Source organism: Labeo rohita, chromosome 12 (assembly GCF_022985175.1).
Source record: "Labeo rohita strain BAU-BD-2019 chromosome 12, IGBB_LRoh.1.0, whole genome shotgun sequence".
Lineage (NCBI taxonomy): Eukaryota > Metazoa > Chordata > Actinopteri > Cypriniformes > Cyprinidae > Labeo > Labeo rohita.
In genome coordinates, this window is record NC_066880.1 from 29,622,408 (window position 1) to 29,646,791 (window position 24,384).

Sequence of the window (24,384 nt, forward strand, 5' to 3'; positions counted from 1 at the left end):
ACTTATTATTTGACATCAAACAGCTCTAGCTGTGTTTTTCAGATAGCTGAAGGTCAGTGCTTTGTGTGTGCGAGTGTTTCAGAGCGTGCCTGTCGACTTGCGCTAAGAATATAGAGCAGTCAATGACATGTGACCGGTTTTTGACCAAATGCAACAAGATAAAACATCGAGCGATAAAAGCTGTGCCTTGTTCACACTGACAGCTGGAGGTTAATTGGTTTATTGGTGGGCTGTGGAACTGGTCATAGCTTGTGAAAATCCAACAAAACAAGTTGTTCTGTTTGGACGAAAAATTTATTTCTGCCAGAAATTAATGTTTTGAAGAGGAAAGCATTTGTATACAAATGTGTGCAATGCATGCTACATCAATTACATATAATTAATTGCGTATGGAATATGATTGCATTAAATTTGTTTTGAATTGCCTTTCCAAAGAAGTGTTTTATTCATTTTTAGGGCCTGAGCACTGCAGTGCGAGGACACTATTGGAAAGCTCCGTTTATGACTTTTATTGTTTTTGTTTTCGTTTAATTTTCATATTTTTGTATATTTAAGGGTGTTTAACAGTGTTTCATATATATATGGGTCATTGACATATAAGGATTTTCGACAGGCCAATTTTAAAATACAAAAAAAATAAATAAATAAAATAAAAAAATTAAAAATTAATAATACTAATAATAATATCTGTTGTAATTGTTCAAACATTAAGAATGTTCTGTACACATAAACTCATATTAAAATTTTTAATTAAGTGATGTTAGTGTTTTTTCATTTCAATGAATTGGCCATAGCCTTAAAAAAATGTCATGTGGTGCGACCATGATTTATATTAAAATTAATTAATTTCCATAACATGCTTAACATTTTTTTGATGTTCTCAGTAATTAAAGTGTTTAGAAATAAAGTATTTGCATTTCTTTTGTTTTTGTAAATAATGATCTCATATTTTTGTTTTATAATTTCAGAGTTGCCTTCTTAAATGTAGTTAGCAGACTTATTTTTCCTGTAAACTGCATAAAACTGATAAAAATGCTATAAAAATACCGTTCACTTAAGCATGCTGTAGCAGTGATCCATATTTCAACCACAGAAATTAGATATTTTGTTTTTAATTGAATACAGTTATTCCTATTATTGGTCACACCACATGATGAGGGGTTGCTCCAAATGACACAAAGGCCTTATATCATTAAAAATTTATTTAAAGAGAAAACTGCAGCCCATGGCATTAACTGCCGTCATTTCTTTAGCCCCAGTTATTTCTGAACTTTGCCCAATCTTGGCTGCTCAGTTGACCCTTCGCTGGGAGTTTGATTAACAGGCGTTCTGAACTTAAAAAATAGTGTGTATTGTCATCTTTTCATGGGGGAACTAGATACATTCTGATGTTCATTCATGTTTATTTCGTGCTGTAACGTGAAAGATGAAGAGATACGCTACGGCGATCTGTTAGGGCACATTAAAGAGCCACAAAACAGTATTTGTTGTTTGAATTTTGAATTTGAACACGTAGACTTTGTTTCCTACCAAAAGTAACCAGTTCTGTCTTGTATGTTGATGCGTTGTCAGTGTCCTCTTTCCCCCGTGATGTGTTTTTCACTGCATGAGAACATGATGTGTGGCATAAAAGTGCCATGGTTTGTCAGACGTAGCAACAGTAACTAAGAGAGGCGGATCTTTGCGAAGGGTCAATTTAGAGTAGCGGGAGGTTGCTGGCTCAGGTTCTGAGATCACAGCGTGAACATCTTTCTTACAGTAGAAAATGAAATCTGGAGTTTGTGCTTGACTGCAGGGACAGAATTAACATGTTGCCTATGGCGAGGATTTATTTTACTTTGCTTGACAGTAGAATCTGGTAAAATAGATTAAAATAGTTATTAATAAATAAATAATAAATTACTAATAAATCTATTTCAATAGATCTTTATGCAATTTGGGTTATTTCAGATGGTTTGTGTTTAATCTTTGTACAATATGAGAAAAAAATGCAAAAAAAAAAAATCCATATATTTAGAGCATATAATTTTAGTTTGGTAATAATCTATTTATTAGTAATTTATTATTTATTTATTAATAACTATTTTACCAGATTCTACTGTCAAGCAAAGTAAAATAAATGCTCGCCATAGGCAACATGTTAATTCTGAACTTCAATCTTGGCTGCTCCCATCACTGGGAGTTTGGTGTCATTGGCAAATTGTTATATGATACAAAGTCCTATCTTTGGATGGATTTCCACATAAAAGTCCCAAAATGGTAGTTTTTTTGATGGTCGCACCACATGATATTTCATAAAATGGAAATCATCGGACAAAGTTTGTTTGTGAATTATGATGGAAATATAAACACCAGTGCTTTGCAATTTTATACAGAATTACAAAACACTTTGGAAATGATGCCAAATAGTGCAGAAAATTAATCAGAATAAATTTAGGGTAATTTCAAAGACGTTTCCAAAACAACAGTTATGGCCGCATGGTCACACCACATGATATTTTGACACTTTGAATAACAGAAAAATTACAAATAACTAATCTTTTTTGAAAAGTTAAAGTAGGTCCATACACAGGAGAGGTATTTCATATATATATTGTATTTTTTGTAATGCATTTAAACCAATTTTTATCTGAAAAAATGCAGTGGGACAGAACATTTAGGCGTCATGTCATTGACCCATATAATTTTTTTTTGGAACCTGTGATATTTTTTTTTCAAGATACTTTGATGAATAAAACATAAAGAAAAAAAAACAGCATTTATTTAAAATAGAAATCTTTTGTAACTATATACACTACCGTTGCAAGTTTGTGGTCAGCAATTTTTTTCTTTCTTTCTTTCTTAATACTTTTATTTAGCAGGGATGTTTTAAATGAATAAAAAAAAAGTGATAGTAAAGACTTAAAAGTTCTGTCTTGAATAAATGCTGTTCTTTTAAACTTTCTATTCATCAAAGAATCCTGAAAAAAAGTATTGGCTGATGAAAATTCAGCTTTGCATCACAGAAATAAATTATATTTTAAAGTAATTTTTTTTAAAAATATAAATAAAATGTATATTAAATGAAGTATATTAAAATAGAAAACTATTATTTTAAATCACAATCGCAATAACATTTAATAATATTACTTTTTTGTTTATTTAATATTACATAATATTATTTATTTATTTATTTACCTTAGTTAAGTGCTATGGCTAATTAATAACCATTTTTCATGTTAAATGCATGCAGGTTGTAAATGATCTAAGCTTGCATCAAAAACTAAAGTGAATTTGTGCAAGTGTCTTCTGCTCACCAAAGCTGCTTTTATTTGTCCAGAAATACACTAAAAATTGTGAAATATTATTATAATTCGAAATGGCTGTTTTCTATGTGAATATATAGTAAAATGTAATTTATTCCTGCAATCAGTGCTGAATTTTTGTGAATATTTCAAGCTTTATGATATACCATGCATCACAAACTCAAATGAATTTGTGGTCTTTTTCATGTTTATTTATTTACTTTAGTGTTTTGGATTATGAAATGTATTTTAGTTTAATTAAATAACTAAATAACACACTGGCTGGATGCCCACAGTGCACTTTTCAGTGCAATGCAGCTTTCATCGAAATGGAATGAATTGTGGTTGTTTAGTCGGTGTGATCATCACCCCTGCAGACTAGATCAGAAATAAAGCCCTGAGAGCACCGTGTTCTTTCAGAACGACAGCAGGTCTGATGATGAATGCATGTGGAACGTTTCGGCTTTTCAATTCCTGATCACATAAACGGCAGATGAGGTGAGCCGAGGTTAAAGCGGCGTGTTCACTGAAAGCTGCTGCATTATGGAGCGCATATGCCGCTGGTGTGATTCTGTGAATATGCACGCTTAAAACGCTACTGCCGACACATGATGAATATACAGTATGAATGTAAGCATGATTATGCGAGCGGCGTGTTGGCACGGCTTTGACTGCGATCGCTGGCCGAGCGTTTCTATGGCGACGTGTGGCTGAGCCTGATAGGGAAATAAGATGGAAGTGATCGATTTCCACAATCCCGCTGTGTTATGATGACTGCTGTTTGGGCCTGGATGCGTTTTCGAAGGGTTTTTTAAAGAAAGTTTCTGATTTTAAACAGAGGTTGTCTTAAAGTGCTGGTAAATTGTATTGTGCTATCTTTAGATAAAAATTAACATGTTACTGTTTGTGTTCTGAACTCATGACAGGGTAAACCAAATGGACTTCTACTCTTTTTTTTTTTTTTTTTTTTTTTTTGTCAAGTTGATGGTGTCGTATCATTAGCGTTCAAAAGTCAACACTATGACAACTTTATAAATTATAAGAAGTAAGATTAAAAGTAAAAGTTATTATGTGATGTGGGGGATATTAGTTTGATAATTCTTGTCAGGTAAAAAAAAATCATTTTAAGTTTAATGGCAATTTAATGGCTTTTCAAATGATTTATTATCTTCTTTATTTAAATTAAAATTTAAAGCTGGCAGGCAGATCAATGATAATGTTTTATACAAATTTCAGTTTTTTAAAAAATTACTGCTACATGGAGATGTAGTATATTTATATATTTATAAAAAACTGTCAAATGAAGTAAAACATACTGTTTACATCATATTGTGAAATTTAATGGGCATCTAATATATTTATATGAAAAAAAATCAAATAACTTAACTACCTAAATATTATAATAAATATAATATTTAAGTTATATAATGTATTTTATATTTTTTATTTATTTATGTAAAAATTATATTTATTTATATTAATATTTAAGTTATATACCTGTCACGTTGTTGCTGCAGGATGGAAGACAGGATACAACGTACGGAACAAATCTAATTTTAATTACTTTCACGAGGAACAGACAGGAACACAGAGCGATATCCACACACGTAGAAACACACTAATCAACAATATGCAACAATAAAGACCGACAGGGAACTAAACACAAGGAGGAACTTAAATACACAAACTAATCAGAACATACACAGGTGAGGACAATGAAACACTCAGGAAGAAACAAGGAGGGCGTGACTAGGGTGACGAGAGGGCTGAGTCCAGGGAGCACATGGTGAAATCACAACAAAAACACACGATGACAAAAAGGATACGTGACATTACCCCCCCCTCTCACAAGGCGCGACTCGCGCCGTAACACATACACTGGGGTGGGGGGGTGGGCGCCCTGGAGGTCCGTGCTGGACAGACACCGGGTACTTAGGGGCGTACCTCCAGGGCGGATCAGGGAGTTCAGGAGGCCATGGTGGATCAGGGAGTTCAGGAGGCCATGGCCGGGTAAACAGTTCAGGTGGCCATGGTGGATCTGGGGGCTCAGGAGGCCATGGCCGGGTAAACAGTTCAGGTGGCCATGGTGGGTCTGGGGGCTCAGGAGGCCATGGCCGGACAGACAGTTCAGGAGGCCATGGCGGGTAGCCCCCCCCCAAAATTTTCTTGGGGGAATTTACAATACTGCCAGCCCTAGGGAGCACTGGATGAGGTGCTGGCTCAGGAGGGCGCGCTGAAGGAGGAGCCGGCTCAGGAGGGCGCGCTGAAGGAGGAGCCGGCTCAGGAGGGCGCGCTGAAGGAGGAGCCGGCTCAGGAGGGCGCGCTGAAGGAGGAGCCGGCTCAGGAGGGCGCGCTGAAGGAGGAGCCGGCTCAGGAGGGCGCGCTGAAGGAGGAGCCGGCTCAGGAGGGCTAGCTGAGCAGAGCTCCGGCTCTGGAGGGCGAGCTGGGCAGAGCTCCGGCTCTGGAGGGCGAGCTGGGCAGAGCTCCGGCTCTGGAGGGCGAGCTGGGCAGAGCTCCGGCTCTGGAGGGCGAGCTGGGCAGAGCTCCGGCTCTGGAGGGCGAGCTGGGCAGAGCTCCGGCTCTGGAGGGCGAGCTGGGCAGAGCTCCGGCTCTGGAGGGCGAGCTGGGCAGAGCTCCGGCTCTGGAGGGCGAGCTGGACTTTGTCTTGGCTTATGAAAAGCACCAGGAACTTGATTTGACTCAGGAGATGTAGCCATGACGTGACTTGACTCAGCCGTGACGTGACTTGACTCAGCCGTGACGTGACTTGACTCAGCCGTGACGTGACTTGACTCAGCCGTGACGTGACTTGACTCAGGAACCACAGCCGTGGCTTGACTTGGCTCAGTAGCTGCAGCTGCAACTTGACGTGACTCAGGAACTTGACTTGCCTCGGGAAACGCAGCTGCAATTTGACTTGATTCAGTAGCTGCAACTTGACTTGACTCGGGGAAAACAGCTACAACTTGACTTGACTCAGGAAGGCTGGGCGGAACCAGCGGAGGGTTAAGAAGGCTGGGCGGAACCAGCGGAGGATCAGGAAGGCTGGACGGAACCAGCGGAGGCTCAGGAAGGCTGGACGGAACCAGCGGATGCTCAGGAAGGCTGGACGGAACCAGCGGAGGCTCAGGAAGGCTGGACGGAACCAGCGGAGGCTCAGGCTCAGGAAGGCTGGACGGAACCAGCGGAGGCTCAGGAAGGCTGGACGGAACCAGCGGAGGCTCAGGAGAATTAGGGGAGATAATAGGAGCAGTGAACTCCAGTGGGATTGCCCTGTCCATAATGTTCATTTCAGCAATCATGACTGGGGACTCAGGCTTGGGGGCCATCTTGGCTTGGGGCTCAGGAACGGAGGCCATCTTGGCCGGGGGCTCAGGAATGGAGGCCATCTTGGCCGGGGGCTCAGGAACGGAGGCCATCTTACGTGCAGATTCTGGCGTGGCGGCCATCTTGCTAGCAGGCTCTGGCGTGGCGGCCATCTTGCGAGCAGGCTCTGGCGTGGCGGCTGCCATCTTACGTGCAAACTCTGGCGTGGTGGCCATATTGCGAGCAGACTCTGGCGTGGCGGCCATCTTGCGAGCAGACGCTGGCGTGGCGGCCATCTTGCGAGCAGACGCTGGCGTGGCGGCCATCTTGCGAGCAGACGCTGGCGTGGCGGCCATCTTGCGAGCAGACGCTGGCGTGGCGGCCATCTTGCGAGCAGACGCTGGCGTGGCGGCCATCTTGCGAGCAGACGCTGGCGTGGCGGCCCGAGGGACAGGGCTCTGGGCGGTGGCCGGCGGATTAGAGCGCGGGGATGAGGCCGGCCGCATCGGGCTGAGGACAGCGGTGGAGCTCTGGAGGGTGACTGGGGATTTGGGACTGGGCTGACGGTTCGAGCCGTTGACACGGTATGTGGAGGTTCTCGGCTTAGGGCAGGCGGGCGCGTTGCGCTGTGTCTGGGAGGAGACTGGAGGATGAGACCTAATCGGACTCTGAACTTCTTCTACTTCAAAATCAGATCCGTTTAAATAGAGAATCAGATTGATTAGCTCGATCAAGGGGTAACTACAAGTGGGAAGCTCGCAGCGTATTGTCTCATCATCCAGCCCCAAAACAAACACAGCGCCAAGAGAAGTTTCGTGCCAGCCTACCTGGTGGGAGAGTTCGATGAATTCCTCCACATACCGTTCCAACTCACGACCGTCCTGCCGCAGTCTCCACAAAGCGTCCTCAGCCCAACTCATCTTCTCTTTATAGGGTCGGTCTTTCTGTCACGTTGTTGCTGCAGGATGGAAGACAGGATACAACGTACGGAACAAATCTAATTTTAATTACTTTCACGAGGAACAGACAGGAACACAGAGCGATATCCACACACGTAGAAACACACTAATCAACAATATGCAACAATAAAGACCGACAGGGAACTAAACACAAGGAGGAACTTAAATACACAAACTAATCAGAACATACACAGGTGAGGACAATGAAACACTCAGGAAGAAACAAGGAGGGCGTGACTAGGGTGACGAGAGGGCTGAGTCCAGGGAGCACATGGTGAAATCACAACAAAAACACACGATGACAAAAAGGATACGTGACAATACCATATAATATTATATAATGTCATTGACATGCAATGGTTTTTATATATTTATTAAACAAATAAACAAACAAACAAACAAAAACCTGTCTCATAATAGTATTTGTAATATTTAAGATATAGCATATTATGTACTGGACATGCAATATATTTATATATTTATTAACAAAAAAAATTGCCTCTATATATAATGTAATGGATATGTGATTTGTTATTTATTTATTTTGCTATTTAATCCATTATTTATTTTAAAAAAGTGTCAATAATTAATAGTCACATGAAGTAAAAACAAACAAACAAAAAAAAAACAATATTTTAACTGTAAAAAATAATATTTAAATAATATTTAAGTTATATTTTATAATATAGCGGGCATATAATGCAGAATTTATTTACACATTTATTTTTATTTTTATTTTTTTTCATTAATTAAAAATGTGAAAATGTGACAAATTGAGAAATTACAATAGACATAACATAAGTTACAGAAAAATTAATAAACAACCACAACAACAGTAATAACAACAACAACAAAAGGGAATATTTCAAAAGCAAATATAGATATATGAATAAACAGAATGTGAGTGGAAAACATTTTCCATAGCTTATATAGAAAGAAAAGAGAGAAAGAGAGGAGCGGGAATAATAGTAATAAAATTAATGTACAACTGTGCTATATATTTATAATAATAATAATGATATACATTAGTATCATATTTGAAAAAACGTACTGAGGCGAATGGGTTATTGGTATTATTAAACAAGGAAGAAGAGATAATGATATGAAAATGATAAAAATAATAATATACTATTTTAATTAAATTTATACAGTAATTATTTACACATTTTTACGCATATACATAGATAGATTTATATATACATAATTTGTTATAACTAGTATATTATAATAGTTACCTTGTGTAATCTTGATTTTAAATGATCATGTTAAAGCTTGCAGAACACTGAAAGTCAGATTTTTATTACTCAAGTCAACGCACGGCGCTTCATTCATCATATGGTTGTGGATTGACAGAGATGGATGGTCTTTCAGTGTTGGATACAGATGTGTAGATGTGCTTCTCTGTACTCATTTAAACATATGTGTGATGACATCCGTCAAGTGAATGATGGAAGATCTCTCTCTCTCGAGGTCTCAAGATCATCTCTGGCAGCGTGTGGTTTTCTAGCCGTACATGTATATACGTGGCATGGCTTATGATGTCTGCGTTTGAATGATTGGTTGGTGGGCTCGCAGACAAAAGCGTGTTAGCGGTGTAAAATATTCACGGTGGCAAATGCTGTGTTACACTCACTGCCTGTGGAGTACTGAGTTAATTCTGCGCTCCGGAGCGATGCACCCGCTTCATTTCTATAAATCTCCTGCATATGATGAAGGAGTTGAGGCAAATATAAGGAAGGACTGTGTGTGTGTGTGTGTGTGTGTGTGTGTGTGTGTGTAGAAGCGGAAGTGCATATGATTAGATTGTCATTAAGGTGACCTTAAATTGAGTTCAAATGCCCCAGCGGGTCAGAGCCGGCCAGTAGAGGGTGCTGATGTCTCCGGCTTTGTTCTGGGTAAAATCATTGCAGTGAATCAAACTCTTCTGTATTTGACAGGAGCAGTGTGTTATATATACAAGTAAATGAAAATACGACTAATGTATTATATTTTGTGTGTTTTAAAGCCCTATACACTACCAAACACTACAATTTGGGGTGTTTTTATAATTTATTTTTAAAAAAGTAATGATTTTATCCATCAAGGATGCATTAGCATTCAAAAGTCAACACTATGACTACTTTATAAATTATAGGAAGTAATATTGAAAGCAAAAGTTATTATGCAATGCGGGGTATATTAGTTAGATAATTCTTGTCAGGTAAAAAAAAAAAAAAAATTAAAAAAAAATTTGTACGTTTAATTTTTCATATAAATTGTTTAAAAATTACTGCTACATGGAGATGTAATGTATAATTATATATTTATTAAAATGAAACTGTCAAATGTAGTAAAAATATTGGTTATGTTATCTTAGGAAATCTAATATGTTTACAGATTTTTTTTTAAATTAAATAATGTAAAGTGAAAATATAATATTTAAGTTATATAATGTACATTTTTATAATTTTTTATTTATATATATTGAAATGGAATATATATATATATATATATATATATATATATATATATATATTATTAAGTTCTCTGATATATAATATTATATAATGTCATTGACGTGATGTATTTATTTATTAGAAGCATATAAATAAATGCAAATACGACTAATACACTATATTTTGTGTGTTTTAAAGCCCAATATACTACCATACACTAAGATTTGGGGTGTTTTTATGATTTATTTTTTTTAAAAAGTAATGCTTTTAACCATCAAGGATGCATTCAATTGAATAAAAGTGACAGTAAAGACATTTATAATGTTACAAAAGAGTTCTGTTTCGAATAAATGCTGTTTTTTCAGACTTTGTATTCATCAAAAAATCTTGAAAAATAAAATACGTCATGGTTTTCACAAAAATATTGGGTAAATGTTTGGATGATAATCACAAATGTGTCTTAAACAGCAAATCAGCATATTAGAATGATTTCTGAAGGATTGTGTGATGCTGAAGACTGGAGTAATGATGCTGAAAATTCAGCTTTGATCACAGAAATAAATTACATTTTACAATATACTCATATAGAAAACAATTATTTTGAATTGCAATAATATTTCACAATTTTTAATGTAGTTTTGCCTAAATAAATGCAAATGAAGTGAGCATAAGAGACTTTTCCTTTCAGAAACAAAAAAAAATCTTTTCAACCTCAAACTTTTTTAATAGGGTTGCTATCGTCACATCCTTTTTTTTTTTAGACTTTTAGTTCGTTATATTTGAGTTATCACAAAGTTTTGAAGGCCAGCAAGTTATTAACTTGTCTTGCACATATTGTGCAAGTGTAATTAGTTTTGAGGATGTCTTATGACTGATTGCTGAAGACAGGTTTGAGCCTCCTGGAGCCAAGCCGAGCGTATGCAAATCAGTCCGTGATATGGGATGTAGCTGTAGAACACACATTAGCATATTGCGAAGAAAACCAACAAACAAGCAGTAATCAACAGAAAAAGCGGACGCCTGTGGAGAGAGTTTGATCGACACAAATAGCAGCCTGGCCTTCTCTGACTCGCTGTTCTGACCTTTAAATAATAATATGTTTGAGCTGAAGATGTGTTTTTTATTTTTTGGTTTATGCCACACTGTTACATGACGTTTAAGTGATGTGGAAAGTATCACTGGATGTTTATTAAGCTGTGCTGTTATGACTCAGTCTCCTCAGAGATGCAGTCTGTGTGTGTGTGTGTGTGTGTGTGTGTGTGTGTGTGTGTGTTTTCCTGAGTGCATTCTGCTTGGTATAATCCATGAAACAACTAATTATTGCTAAGGCGAGCTGCGGACATGAATGATATCTCAATTTGCACGGCTTGTGAAGGGTGTGCTATTATATTTCTAAACTATTTTCATCCGGCAGATGATAAAACAAGTGTAGAAAATGAGAAGTGCTTACATTAAGAGAAGAACAAAGTCATATCTAGTATCATAGAGATTTGGGTGTGAACTTGACTTAAGAAATAACTCAGAAAAAACACCATTACCATAAAAACCTGGCACCGTTGTGATGAGGTTTGCATGGGCAAACACCTAAAAGTTGTAATCAGGTCAGCAGCATCACTTAACATGTGAATCCGTAAGCAGATCTAAGATCAGTTAAATTGCAAGTTTGAGTTTTCATTCAGATTTTATGATGGACAAAGCAGCTGTCTCGGATAGACTGTTTTTGACCACTTAGGATATATTATTTATAGAGATAAAAAATGATTGGCATTTGGGGTCTTTAATCTCAGCCTTTCATCTAAGAATCTGCAATTAATTGCGCTGTCAGTGTGAATATCTACTTTATCGCTCATCTATTGCTTGCTTTATGCTCCAGTTAAATTATGAAATAAAATGCATCCAAATGTGCCACATTACTTTTATTTATTTATGTGCCTCTGGTTAATGATAATGATGCTGCATCTCGTTTATTAACAGAGGATTTAGCCTCACTAACGTTGAAGTTGCACATGTAATATTTCCTAAAATCAGTGCATTCTTAATAATTTCCAAAATTCTCATTGCATATTCATGAAATGCACATTGCTTGTTTCATTTTATGGCTGTGCAGCATATTTGCTCTTGTTGAATTATGAAATAAAATGCAACAAAATGTGCCACTTTTTATCTATTTATTTTTTATTATTACTTTTTTTATTAATGATTTATTTAATTTATTAATTAATACTCATGAAATGCACACGCTTTTACTTTTTCTGGCTGTGCAATATATTTTTTCCAGTTGAATTATGAAATAAAATGCAACCAAACGTGTTACATTATTTATTTGTTTGTTTGTTTGTTTATTTGTCTGTCTGTCTCTGGTTAATGATAATAACCGTGCATCATTAATTAACAGAGGATTAAGCCTCACTAACACTGAAGTTGCATGTGTAATTTTTCCTAAATCAATGCAGTCTTAAAAATTTCCATAATTCTCATTGAATATTCATTAAATGCACATTGCATGTTTCATTTTATGGCTGTGCAGCATATTTGCTCCTGTTGAATTATGAAATAAAATGCAGCTAAATTTGCCACATTTTTATCTGTTTATTTGATTTTTTTTTATTACTTTTTTTAAATTATTTCTATATTTTATCACTGAGTATTGATGAAATGCACATTGCTTTTTTTCATTTTTTTTGGCTGTGCAGCATATTTGTTCCAGTTGCATTATGAAATAAAATACAACCACATGTGCCTTATTACAATTTATTAATTTATTTGCCTCTGGTTAATGATAGTGACTGTGTATCTCATTAATTAGCAGATGATTGAGCCTCACCAAGGTTGAAATTGCACCTGTAATTTGTATATTTTTATATATTTATTTTACTTTTGTATTATTTTTTTTTATATAAGTAATTATTTCTAAAATGCAACCATTTATTTACTTATTTATTTAGCCTTCTTAATAATTTCCGAAATTCTCATTGAATATTCATGAAATACACATCGCTTTTTTTTTTCTTTTTTTTTTTTTTTTTTTTTTCATTTTATGGCTGTGCAGCGTATTTGCTCCTGTTGAGTTATGAAATAAAATGCAACCAAATGTGACACATTTTTGTCTTTTATATGTTTATTTTATTTTTTTATTGCTTTTTTAATTACATATTTCTATAATTTAACACGGAGTATTTATGAAATGCACATTGCTTGTTACATTTTTCAGCTGTGCAACATTTTTAATCGAGTTGAGTTATGAAATAAAATGCAAGCAAACGTGCCACATTACTATCTATTTATTTAGGTATTTATTTACCTCTGGTTAATGATAATCTTGTTAATAAACAGAGGATTAAGCCTCACTAATGTTGAAATTGCACCTGTAATAATGTGTCCTAAAATCAGTGAATTCTTAATAATTTCTATAATTCTTGTTGAGTATTCACAAAATGCACATTGCTAATTTTATTTTATGGCTCTGAAGCACATTTGCACGCGTTGAATTAAATAAAATGCAACTAAATTTGCCATATTTTTATTTATTTATATATATTAAATTTTGTATTGCTTTATTTATTTATTATTTCTATAATTTATCAATGAGTATTCATGAAATGCAGTTTTTCTGGCTGTGCAACATATTTGTTCCAGCTGAATTATGAAATAAAATGCAACCAAATGTGCCACATTTCTATTTATTTTATTGTATTTTATTTTTTCTTAATTATTTCTCATGCATTTTTTTTATCGTTAAATTTATTTGTTATTTTTTTATAATTATTTCTATAATTTCTCAATAAAGTTCTCAGTAAATATTCCTGAATACTCATCTCAGGCCTCATCTGGAAAATCCTCCAGTCTTTTACTGTACTGTAGGTGATCACACATGATGGATGTGCTCCTTGTGACCTTTAAGCCCAAGTAATCTGCATTCAGGATGTGTTTTCGTGTGAGGTTGGGAGAGACGTGTTTCAGTGTGGACGACTGGGTCATCTGTGTCGTTCTCTTCCGTTTTCTGATTCTCACCACATGCATTCGTAATTGCGCTCTAAAGTGACGGGTAATTGGTGGTGTGAGTTTCAGATGCACTTGGGATGTAATTTTTTCCTCCTTTTTGTAGCGATTGAAGGAAATAAATGATTTGACGATTGGCGTTTAAGTAGGGATAAAATCTGCGATAAGTACAGTGTGAGATCTGAGAGTTGCGTGAGGAGATGAAAGCTCAGGTCGACTTTGAAAAGAGCCGTTCGTTCTGTTACGTTCTGCTGATTATTAGCAGTGTGTTCATATTGATCGTGGAAAAGAAGTCGAGTAATGAGACTTGAGGATGATTTATTATCTGTATTGAGCTCAGTGTTGTGTGTCATTTTCTGACAGGCTCAATCTGACTAAACAACAGACTGGTTAATAGATGATTTTCCACTTTGTGTTTGATTTGATTCATTTCTTTGGTACTTATCATGAACAAGGTGGCCCGTAACACAAAAACAACAGTATTTACTTCATTTTCATGTTTTTCAAATACAGGATAACGTTAAGCAGAATAATGCCACAATTGTCTACCGTAGAAAAAGAGCTGAAATTGAATTTGTTTCAGAATTGACAAAATGTTCAATCTTAAAACACTGTTAAAAATAATAATTGAAAATATTAAAATATAAGTGTATACAAAAATATTGTGGTCACGTGACAATATGAAACGTCTCAGGTTACGTATGTAACCTTGGTTCCTCGAGAAGAGAATGAGACACTGTGTCCTCTAGAGGTCGTTATGGGGTCACACAGATGACGTTCCCCCATAGCAACCTCTAGAGGATGCAGTTTGAGTTCCTCGAAAGGGAACGTCTCAGGTTACGTATGTAACCTTGGTTTCCTGAGAAGGGTACGAGACACTGCGTCCTCTAAAGGTCGCTATGGGGTCACGCAGACAACATTCCCCCATAGCGATCTCTAGTGGACGCAGTTCGAGTTCCTTGAAAGGGAACGATCTTCCGGTCTTCCGGGCAAAAAAGTGTAGTTTTAAAAACATATATTTAAACTTCTTATTCTAACATAAAAGGTCTTTAAAGTTTTGTGTTGGGCCGTTATGCTTTGGCACAGTGTCAAACTAACTAAAACCAAAAGCACAATATGGCTTAGTCCCTTCAAGTGTTTTAGCTGCGTGTTTCAAAGCGAAGAGCGCACTTTAATTAGACAATCAGCTTGTGATCCAGTGTTTTCTGCACCTCAGAACGGTTGCGTTCACAGTGAATGCAGAAACTCATTTATTGCAAGTGCTGTGAGTCTAGCGTGCATTCGGGAAGATATCTGCCACCAGTTATGCTTTATTTTCATGGCTGATGACCACAGTATTTCACTAGATTTGTAGTGAGATGCGTTTTTGTAAGCATGTTTTTACTGAAGCTGGAGTTGCCCGTCAAAATAAAAACTCTACTGCCGATTCTGTCAAAATAAAAGCTTAACAATGCAGTATGAATTGCTGACAGATAGTGGTTAAATGTGTAACGTTACTGCAGTCCAAATTCAAAATATCTCCTAGAAATTAGGAAAAAAGCATTGTAAATTCCCTGCTGTAGTGTAAAGCAAAAATACTATACTTATGAAATATTCATTAAAGCAATAAGCCCCAAGAAGCCGTGTTTTACAGTGAATTTCGAACAGCTAAGGGGTGTTGTTAGGCATGACGTGAAGCTGTTATAAATTCGCTGTAAACCACGGCTTCACAGGGCTTATTGCTTTTATAAAACGGTTATTCCATATACATTTCACAAAGTAAAACACAGCGTGTAATGATATAAATAAAATCATTATTCTTCCACCAAACAATGTAGTTCCTCAGAAATGGTTGTGGTTGCCAAGCAACACACAGAAGTAAACAAAGGTGTATGTTTATAGAGTAATTTACAACAGCTCAGAATGCGGCTCAACCAATCACAATTAAGGATCGGAACTATCTGTTTCATAATTTCATTTAATTTACAGTGTAATTGTGTTACAATATGCCTATTACTGTCATTGTTGTTGTTGTTATTATTATATTCTAATATGTTTGGCTTCCTAAAACACCAGTGTGAATGTAATTTAGACTGAGACCGTATATCACAAATAAAAAGAGGGTTGAGTCCCCTTTAAAGTTCAGGTATACTGTAAGTCATTTCACTGACTTTTATCTGACTTAAGTTTTTATAGTAAAGAACATGGGTTGGAGCTCCTAAAAAGCTTACTGCTTTTATAAAAGAGTTATCCCATATACGTAGTAAGGTTTTACAAAATAAAACAGAGCTAATAAAGTGTAATGATATTAATACAAACATTGTTCTTCCACCAAACAATGTAGTTCCTCAGAAACAGTTGTTGTTGCAACGAAGTGGTTGCTGAGCAACACACAAAACGTAAACCAAGTTGTATGTTTGCAGAGGAATTTACAACAGCTTCGAACATGGCTCAACCAATCAGAATCAAGGACCAGAACTATCCGTTTTATATTAAAGCAGTAAGCCCCATGAAGCCGTGGTTTACAGTGAATTTATAACAGCTAAGGCCATTGTGCTGAGCTAAGGCACAACACAAAGCGGAGTGCCTAAAACCACCTTAGCTGTTATAAATTCACTGTAAACCACAGTTTCACAGTGTTTATTGCTTTTATAAAACTGTTATTCCATATATGTAGTAGGGGTGGCTCAATACAACTTTTTCAGAACCGATCCCGATCCGATACCAAATATTCTGAGTATCTGCCGATACCGATATCGATCTGATGCCAGCAGTTTTTTGTTAAGATCTATGTTAAATTTAGTTAAATCTATGGTAAATTCGTCAGTGTGTGTTGACCTGATCATCACTCTTTTGTATTACACTCAATCTACTAAATATAGAAAACTTTATTGTAAAGAAAAACAACAAAGGAATGAATATATAATTATAATCTATGACAAAAATACTGTTATAAACTAGGTTAGTGGATAATTCAGTAGCAAAAGCTACTCTAGAAAAATCATGAGTGCACAATAATTTTATAAAATCTGAAATTAGTGAGAAAAAAAAACACATTATTTATTGGGGAACAAATAAAATTGAATAAGTGTAGGAATCTAAATCTGGCAAAATGATACCCATTGCTCTTTGTAAATGTTGTAAAATACATTAATGAAAAACAAGCTCTATATTTATATTTAAATATGTCTATATACTGTAAATTTAAAAAGCCGCAACACCGGTTACGTCACTTGCCCACCTTGGCACTGTCCCCACCATCATTTTGTTTTGTTTTTTTTTTATTTGTTTGTTTTTTTATAGTAATAAAAATCATTTAGTTCGGTTAGAGAACAGGCACTACAATTAAAAACCGAACGCGGCTGCTCAATGCAGTGTGTCATCACAGATCAGCAGCAGTAGTCAGATTTCATTAAGTGAGTTGAGCTGACTGACAAGAACAGTGAGGTGAGAGAGACAAGATGATGGCGGAAGATTTAGTTTTGAAACGAAATGCAAAGCCTGTTTTAAAAATATTTTGGATTTTGGAAAGCCTGTTGACTTTTGCCGTTTCGGTCTATAGCATGGTGTATTTTTATTCATTCTGTTAATAAATTAATCATATATGTTTAATATAAGTGAGTTTGTCGTTGTACTGTTTTGTTATCAATTGATGCCGAATTGCCGCTAATTTGAAAGTGAAAGTAAAATGCGCACATGCGTTTACAAGCTATTAAAAAGAATCAAGAATCAAGGGCCGGAACTATCCGTTTTATTATATATTTTATATATATATATGTGTGTGTGTGTGATGAAATTAGTTAGCAGATTGTCAGGATTCTGGTCTTTGTGTTCCCTGTTTTACCCCCAGCCTTAGTTCCTGTTTCCCTATTTGGTAATTTCCCTGTTCTTGTTTAGTTAATTGATTTCTCATCCACCTGTTATTAATTATCAAGTGTATTTAAGTTTCTGTTTTCTATGAGTTCATTGTCCTGTCTACTTTGTTACTCGGTTGTTCTTGTATTTGCCTGCTCCTTAGTTTGTTTCCCCCCATCGTTTATTTTATTAAAGTCTGTTAAAGTTTATTTTCCTTTGTCTCCCGTGTCCTCCCTACAACACAGATAAAATACTTCTTATATTTTTATTCACTGTAGTTAACTATAATATAACACCATGATAGCTATAAACATATCCACTGACCATGTCTTCTTGTAGACCTGAAATTTAATTGCATAATTAATGCTTTTTATTTAGTAAATACTGTAATGCTGCTTTAAAACAATCTGTATTGTGTATATAAAAACACAATTTGAATAAATTTGACCTCAATAAATGGTCAATGAAAGAAAGTGCGTTAGTAAATGTTGCCGTTCAACCTTAAGAGGTCACATTTTATGAGCCGTTTTAATGTCTTTTCATTTTCTGTCCTGTTCAGAGCAGGTCTAAATACACTTAAACCCTGATTTATGTGATTTTTGCACTGACTGATGAATTGTTGTATTGATCCTTTCATCGCATAATTGAAATGTGCTGTTCTTCAAAAAAAAAAAAAAAAAGCGATTGGAGACAGTGTTTGACATTCAATTTCTGTTTGTCCTTTAGATAAAATTGAGAATGGAGAGGTGTATCAGAGACGCAGGGGTCCCAACACTGGAAACACAGAGGAGCATGAAGTGAGTCCTAAAGCACAGGAAGTGAGCGGTCAAACAGGAAGCAGCTGGAGGCGAATCGTTCTGCTGATCCTGGCCATCACCATACACAACATTCCCGGTGAGTCTCTCCTCTTCTCAACTCCTCTCCTCTTCAGTTCCTCTATTATTCAAGTCCTCGTGCCTTTCTATAACACATCTTTCTATGTGTGTCTGAACTTTTTGGTATTGTACAAAGATTTTTTTCCGGGTTTGAAGTCAGCAGTGACTCAACATCATCTGTCTCATATTATTCATGAGTCTGTGTGGCCTAATCCTTAGAAAGCATTGCTGCATAATTATTCATATCCGCATGTGACCTTTTCCTATGACCGGCGTTTCAAATGGTGATTCAATCCCGTACTGAAACATGAGTTGCAAATGTTCATTTGCATGGTGCAAAAATACAGGTGTTTCCTCACAATGCTGGCAAAGCGATAGGCATTCGATCCGGACACCTGTGTGCAGCACACCAGACTTTTTACATTTATGGACAGGTGAGCTGAGGATCATTTAAAACAAGATGCATTGAAGATACACCAGTCAGTTCAGTATCATAAACACATGACATGCTTACTGTGATTGTACACATAAACATAGATGTGACTATACATAAAAACATTTTAAATGTTTATCTATAACAAATATATATACATAAATATATATATAGTGCACATAAAATGTATTCTTTTCATACCATATGTATTATAAAAAATATTTTATATTACATACCATCATATTACATACATACAAACTGTTGTTTATTGCATTATTTTTCTTTATATATAATGTATATATAAATATATTATATTCTAATATATATATATATATGAAGAGTTCAGATGCAAAACCAGCTAAAAGCCATCTCGGTCAAAAATGAGATAATGATACTGAGTGAATGCTCTCGACACATATTATACGTCAAATACTTTTTCTTCAAACTCGCTAAAATAGCAGCCTCAGCCCAATCAGAAGTACCGGTACTTACATAGAAACCTATACATCTGAGCCTGATAAAAATGCATTTTTTAAAGAAGGACGTCAGATGGATTTAGCTGGTTTTGCATCTGAACTCTTCATATATAGTATTTTAATTATAATATCATTTTTGAAATGTATATTAATGTATACTTTTGCTATATGAAATATATGATTAATGTATATAAAATAATACGTAAAAAAATATATGCAATATATTTAAATAATTTGCCTAATAATAATCAGTTTTTATCAGGCTCCTATGTGTAGGTTCAGTCATTTTACTCTAATGGCAGTGTATAGGTCCTGTTCTATGCAATTAGATTGAAATAGCTGCACATAAATATAGGAGCCTGGAAAAAATGCTAATTTTATAAGAAAATTGTAGATGGCTTACTCCTCATGTAATATTATGTACATTTATTGTGAATATGAATAATGGATTTGCTATATCTAAAAATAGTAAAAAAGTAAAAATATATATCTATATAAAAAAGTAATAAAAAAATGTAGTAATATATTTAAATACTTATATATAATATTATGTACAATAATTTAAGAATTTCATATATAAACACTCATATATTTATAGGAATATTATATGTATATGTAATATTTATTTATTATAATATAGGCTATAAATATAGTTTTATCTGTCTGCTCTATAGTGTGTATATGATTTGCTATATCTAAACATTTGTAAAAAAACAAAAAAAACAAAAAAAAAACACACACACAACCTGGAACTATATATGGAACACACACACATATATACATGCAATATGTATTTATTGTAATATAGGCTATAAATATAATTTTATCTGTCTGCTCTATAGTATGTATATATGATCTAAACATTTATGAAAAAGATGTGTATTATATATATAGAAATATTACATATACATGTAATATATATTTATTGTATGTGTACTATATAATTTGCTAATAAATATATATTTATAAATTTTTATATATTTATAAATATATTAAATTATAGTTTTTTTTATGTTTTCTGTGCAAATTATTGAATCAATCATTTTTGTTGTTAATATTGGCTCTATCAAAATTAAATTTGCTCTTAGAAATGGAATGGTGTAAAATAAAAACGGAGGACGACTGAAAACGAACAACCAAGTCAGTCAAAGTGACGGATAATCATTTTTTGTAGTTGAACTTCAGCTCCCGTCTGCTGATCTGTGCTGAAACTGCTGCTTTTATGACATTTTAAAAGTCTCTTTCCTCCGGTTTCAGTGTTTTCATCTTCTCATTCTCCTTTGCATTTGCACCGTGCTGCCTTTATTTTCCCCTTTATCAGCAGTGCTTTCGGCAGCACTTGATCACAGCGCTGAGAGGCCGCTTCTCCCCGATGCGTTTGTTAATCATTCGGGCTCCGATCTCTTTCCTGAGCAGCGTGAGTGAGGTGAATGTAGATGACAGGTAGTCTGAGCGGCTGTGTGTTCAATCTCACGTTGACCCAGCCATCCTCGATGTGCGTCTCAAGGGCCTTGAAATCCGGCACACTTCTCCCAGAAGTCTTGACTGCTGATGGACGACCTACAAAACGACCACCAGCTGCGCTTTCAATAGCGAAAGAGTGTGAGGCACAAGATGTTTCCTCGTTTAATTACACAGTGACTCTTAGCTTGTTCTTTTCAGTCTGGATGTGCCGGATTTTAGAGTGTTCCAGACTGTTCAATAAGTGGACATATTGTCAGCAAGACTAGCATTTTTCAGAATGAATCATTAGAACAAGGCGAGATCAATAGAGTGCTGTGCTTTGAGAGGAAAGTACAGCACAAGGTCACTAAGAAAATGAACTGTTATATAATAATGGATGAATCAGACTTGAAAGGTTCATTCATTGACAAGTGCAAAAGAGTAGTACGTTGATTTGAAATCATTATATCATCCACAATTTTCACTTCTGGAACAATCTTTAATAAAATTCTATAAATTGTTATGATGTAAGTACACATTACCATTCAACAGTTTGGAGTCGGTAGCATTTTGTTTTTCTTTAATACTTTTATTCATCAAGGATGCATTAAATTGATTGTGACAATAAAGACATTTATAATTTTACAAAAGATTTCTATTTCAAATAAATGCTGATCTTTTGAACGTTTTCCTCATCATAGAATCCCAAAAAATAAATGTATGACATTTTTCACAAATATGTTATTATTTGTAATATTAAGAAAAAAAAAAAAAAAAAAAAAATATATATATATATATATATATATATATAATTTTATCTATTTATTTATTTATTTTTGGCTGACATTGAAGAGTGGAGTAATGATGCTGAAAATTAAGTTTTGTTCGCAGCAATAAATTACATTTTAACATATTTTCACACTGAAAACAGCTACTTTAAAGTGTAATCATATTTCATAATATTGCTGTTTTTAAACTGTATTTTTGATTAAATAAATCCAAACATGAGAATCTTTTTTTATAAACATTAATTTAAAAAAAAAAAATACTGACCCCAAATTTTTCAACAAATTATACATTATTAGACTTTCACAATAAATACGTATTTTAACTAGTTTAGTTTTGTTTAGTGGAATGTACTGTAATTTATTTCAAATCAATGAATTACAAAATAATGTTAAAATAATAATAATAAAAAAAAATGTTACAAACAATTTCTATTTCAAATAAATGATGATCTTTTGAACTTTCTGTTCATCAAAGTACCCTGAAAAATAAATATCACATTTTTCACAAATATGTGTTATTTGTAATATTAAGCAGAAGAAAAAGTAAAAAAACTGTTCTGAATGATCACATGACACTGAAGACTGAAGTAATGATGCTGAAAATTCAGCTTTGATCACAGCAATAAATTACATTTTAACATATTTTCACATTTAAAACAGCTACTTTAGATTGTAATAAAATTTCATAATATTATTGTTTTTAAACTGTATTTTTGATTAAATTAATGCAAGCATGAGAGGCTTTTTTCATAAACATTAATTAAAAAAAAAAAAAAAACAACTTACTGACCCTAAACTTTTGAACAAAATATTCATTATTAATATTTGACAATTAATAAGTGTCCATTAAATTTCATATAACAATTATAGTTTGGACATATATATAATTTTAATCATTTTATTTCAGTTTAGTGGAATGTACTGGAATTCATTTCAGATCAATGAATTGAATGGAAACTAACAATTATCAATTGATTTTTCCCAGCCCTGGTTTAAAAAAGAGTGACCCACAATGATATTATATTGCTTTCTCCTCCTTGCCCTCCATCATTCTCACCTTTTTACTATTTATAGTCTTGTCTCTTTGAACCTCAATTTGTCCAGCTGTCCAGCAAACGTTCTTGGTCTTCGCACAGCTCGATATCTATGGTGTGGAGCGTTCAGTTGTATTCAGCACCTCCCATGACATGATGATGAGCTGACCTTTCACGCAGGTCTCTGATCTGTGCTCTAAAGTGCTGTTGGCTGATTTGATCTTGAAAAGGTCAGTATGAGAGAAGCACAAAGCCATCGTCCAGAATGCGCCTTTACAGTACGTTCCTTCATTTGAAGCTTCAAAAACCTTTCCCAAAAGACATGTTAGTTCTCCTGAGTGACGTTAGCGGTGCATTAGAGCCTCAGAAAGATAATGACCTGCACCTTTAAATGCTTTTCATTTTCCCTATAGTATCTCAACCTGAAGAGACAGTTGCCTCTCAACTTTTAATAGGAGTCCTCAACTTACTTTGCCATCTTTTCAACTCCTTATTTTTATTAGATGCAACAATTGCATGCAATATGGCATATTTTATCCTTTTTTTTATTGCATGCTAAGAATACACCAAATGAAATCCAATACTTGTTTCTTATAATTTAGGAATGCTGTTTCAAAAACTGGTGCATTTTTCTTACGTTATGATGCATTTTGTAGCATTTGTGCTTCCGACAGCCATTAATCAGCAGAAAATTTGATGGAAAGACATAATTCCTATCTGGTTTTGAGCCAGTTTACAACTATTTGTTTAATACTCTGTCCATTTTCACATCTATGAATGAATCTGAAGACATTATTTGTGCCTAATCCTGATTTCAAGATTGAACTTATGCCTAGTCGCAGAAAAACATGAGCCTGATGTTTTTTGATACATCTGATACATCAGATTAGTTAAATGATACAAGTTGACAAGTGAACGACAGCAGACAAGTTAAATGATACATTTTAAATACTTTTTTAAAACATTTGACTAATTTTGTTTAGGGCTATCAGTTAAATCCATTAACTTAATTAATTAGTTATGAATAATAACTTAATTTAATTACTTTGACACAGTTGACGCACTGGCCCCGCCCCCACATCTGTACATCATCTTATGCTTCATATCGTTGACTGTTGACAAATATGATGCAGGGCAACAACTCCACAAATGCAGTTATGCCCTAAAATTCAAAATATTGGTGCAAAAATGCCCATGTATGTGTTTTGTTTCATGTTTGTATTTATCACTCGATATCACAAAGGCAGCAAGAGCAATATGACACGAGCGCTGATTTTGTCCCGATCTATCACAAGCTTAAATGTGGTTTTATACAATAGTTCAATAAATAATAAGTTGATAATGCGTTATACTTTATATGTTCATATTATATGTGTTTTTGCTCAATTTTGCAGAGAACATATTAGTTTGAGCAACACAGCAGTGTTTAATTTCTGAATGAATCCACGTTTTGAACGAATCATATGAATCAATGATTCAAAAGCCCATTTATAAAGAGAGCCATTTACTTCATTCCTG

At 34.8% G+C, this 24,384-nt stretch overlaps 1 protein-coding gene across 2 annotated transcripts in view; it reads left to right on the plus strand.

Annotated features, from left to right (window-relative positions):
- Positions 1 to 24,384, plus strand: part of LOC127173962 (zinc transporter ZIP11) — a 165,867-nt gene that overhangs the window by 88,763 nt on the left and 52,720 nt on the right. For both annotated transcript variants that reach the window (XM_051124094.1, XM_051124095.1), the window contains exon 6: positions 18,544 to 18,711. In XM_051124094.1, coding sequence (XP_050980051.1) covers positions 18,544 to 18,711 — 168 coding nt within the window. The remainder of the gene's footprint in view (positions 1 to 18,543; positions 18,712 to 24,384) is intronic.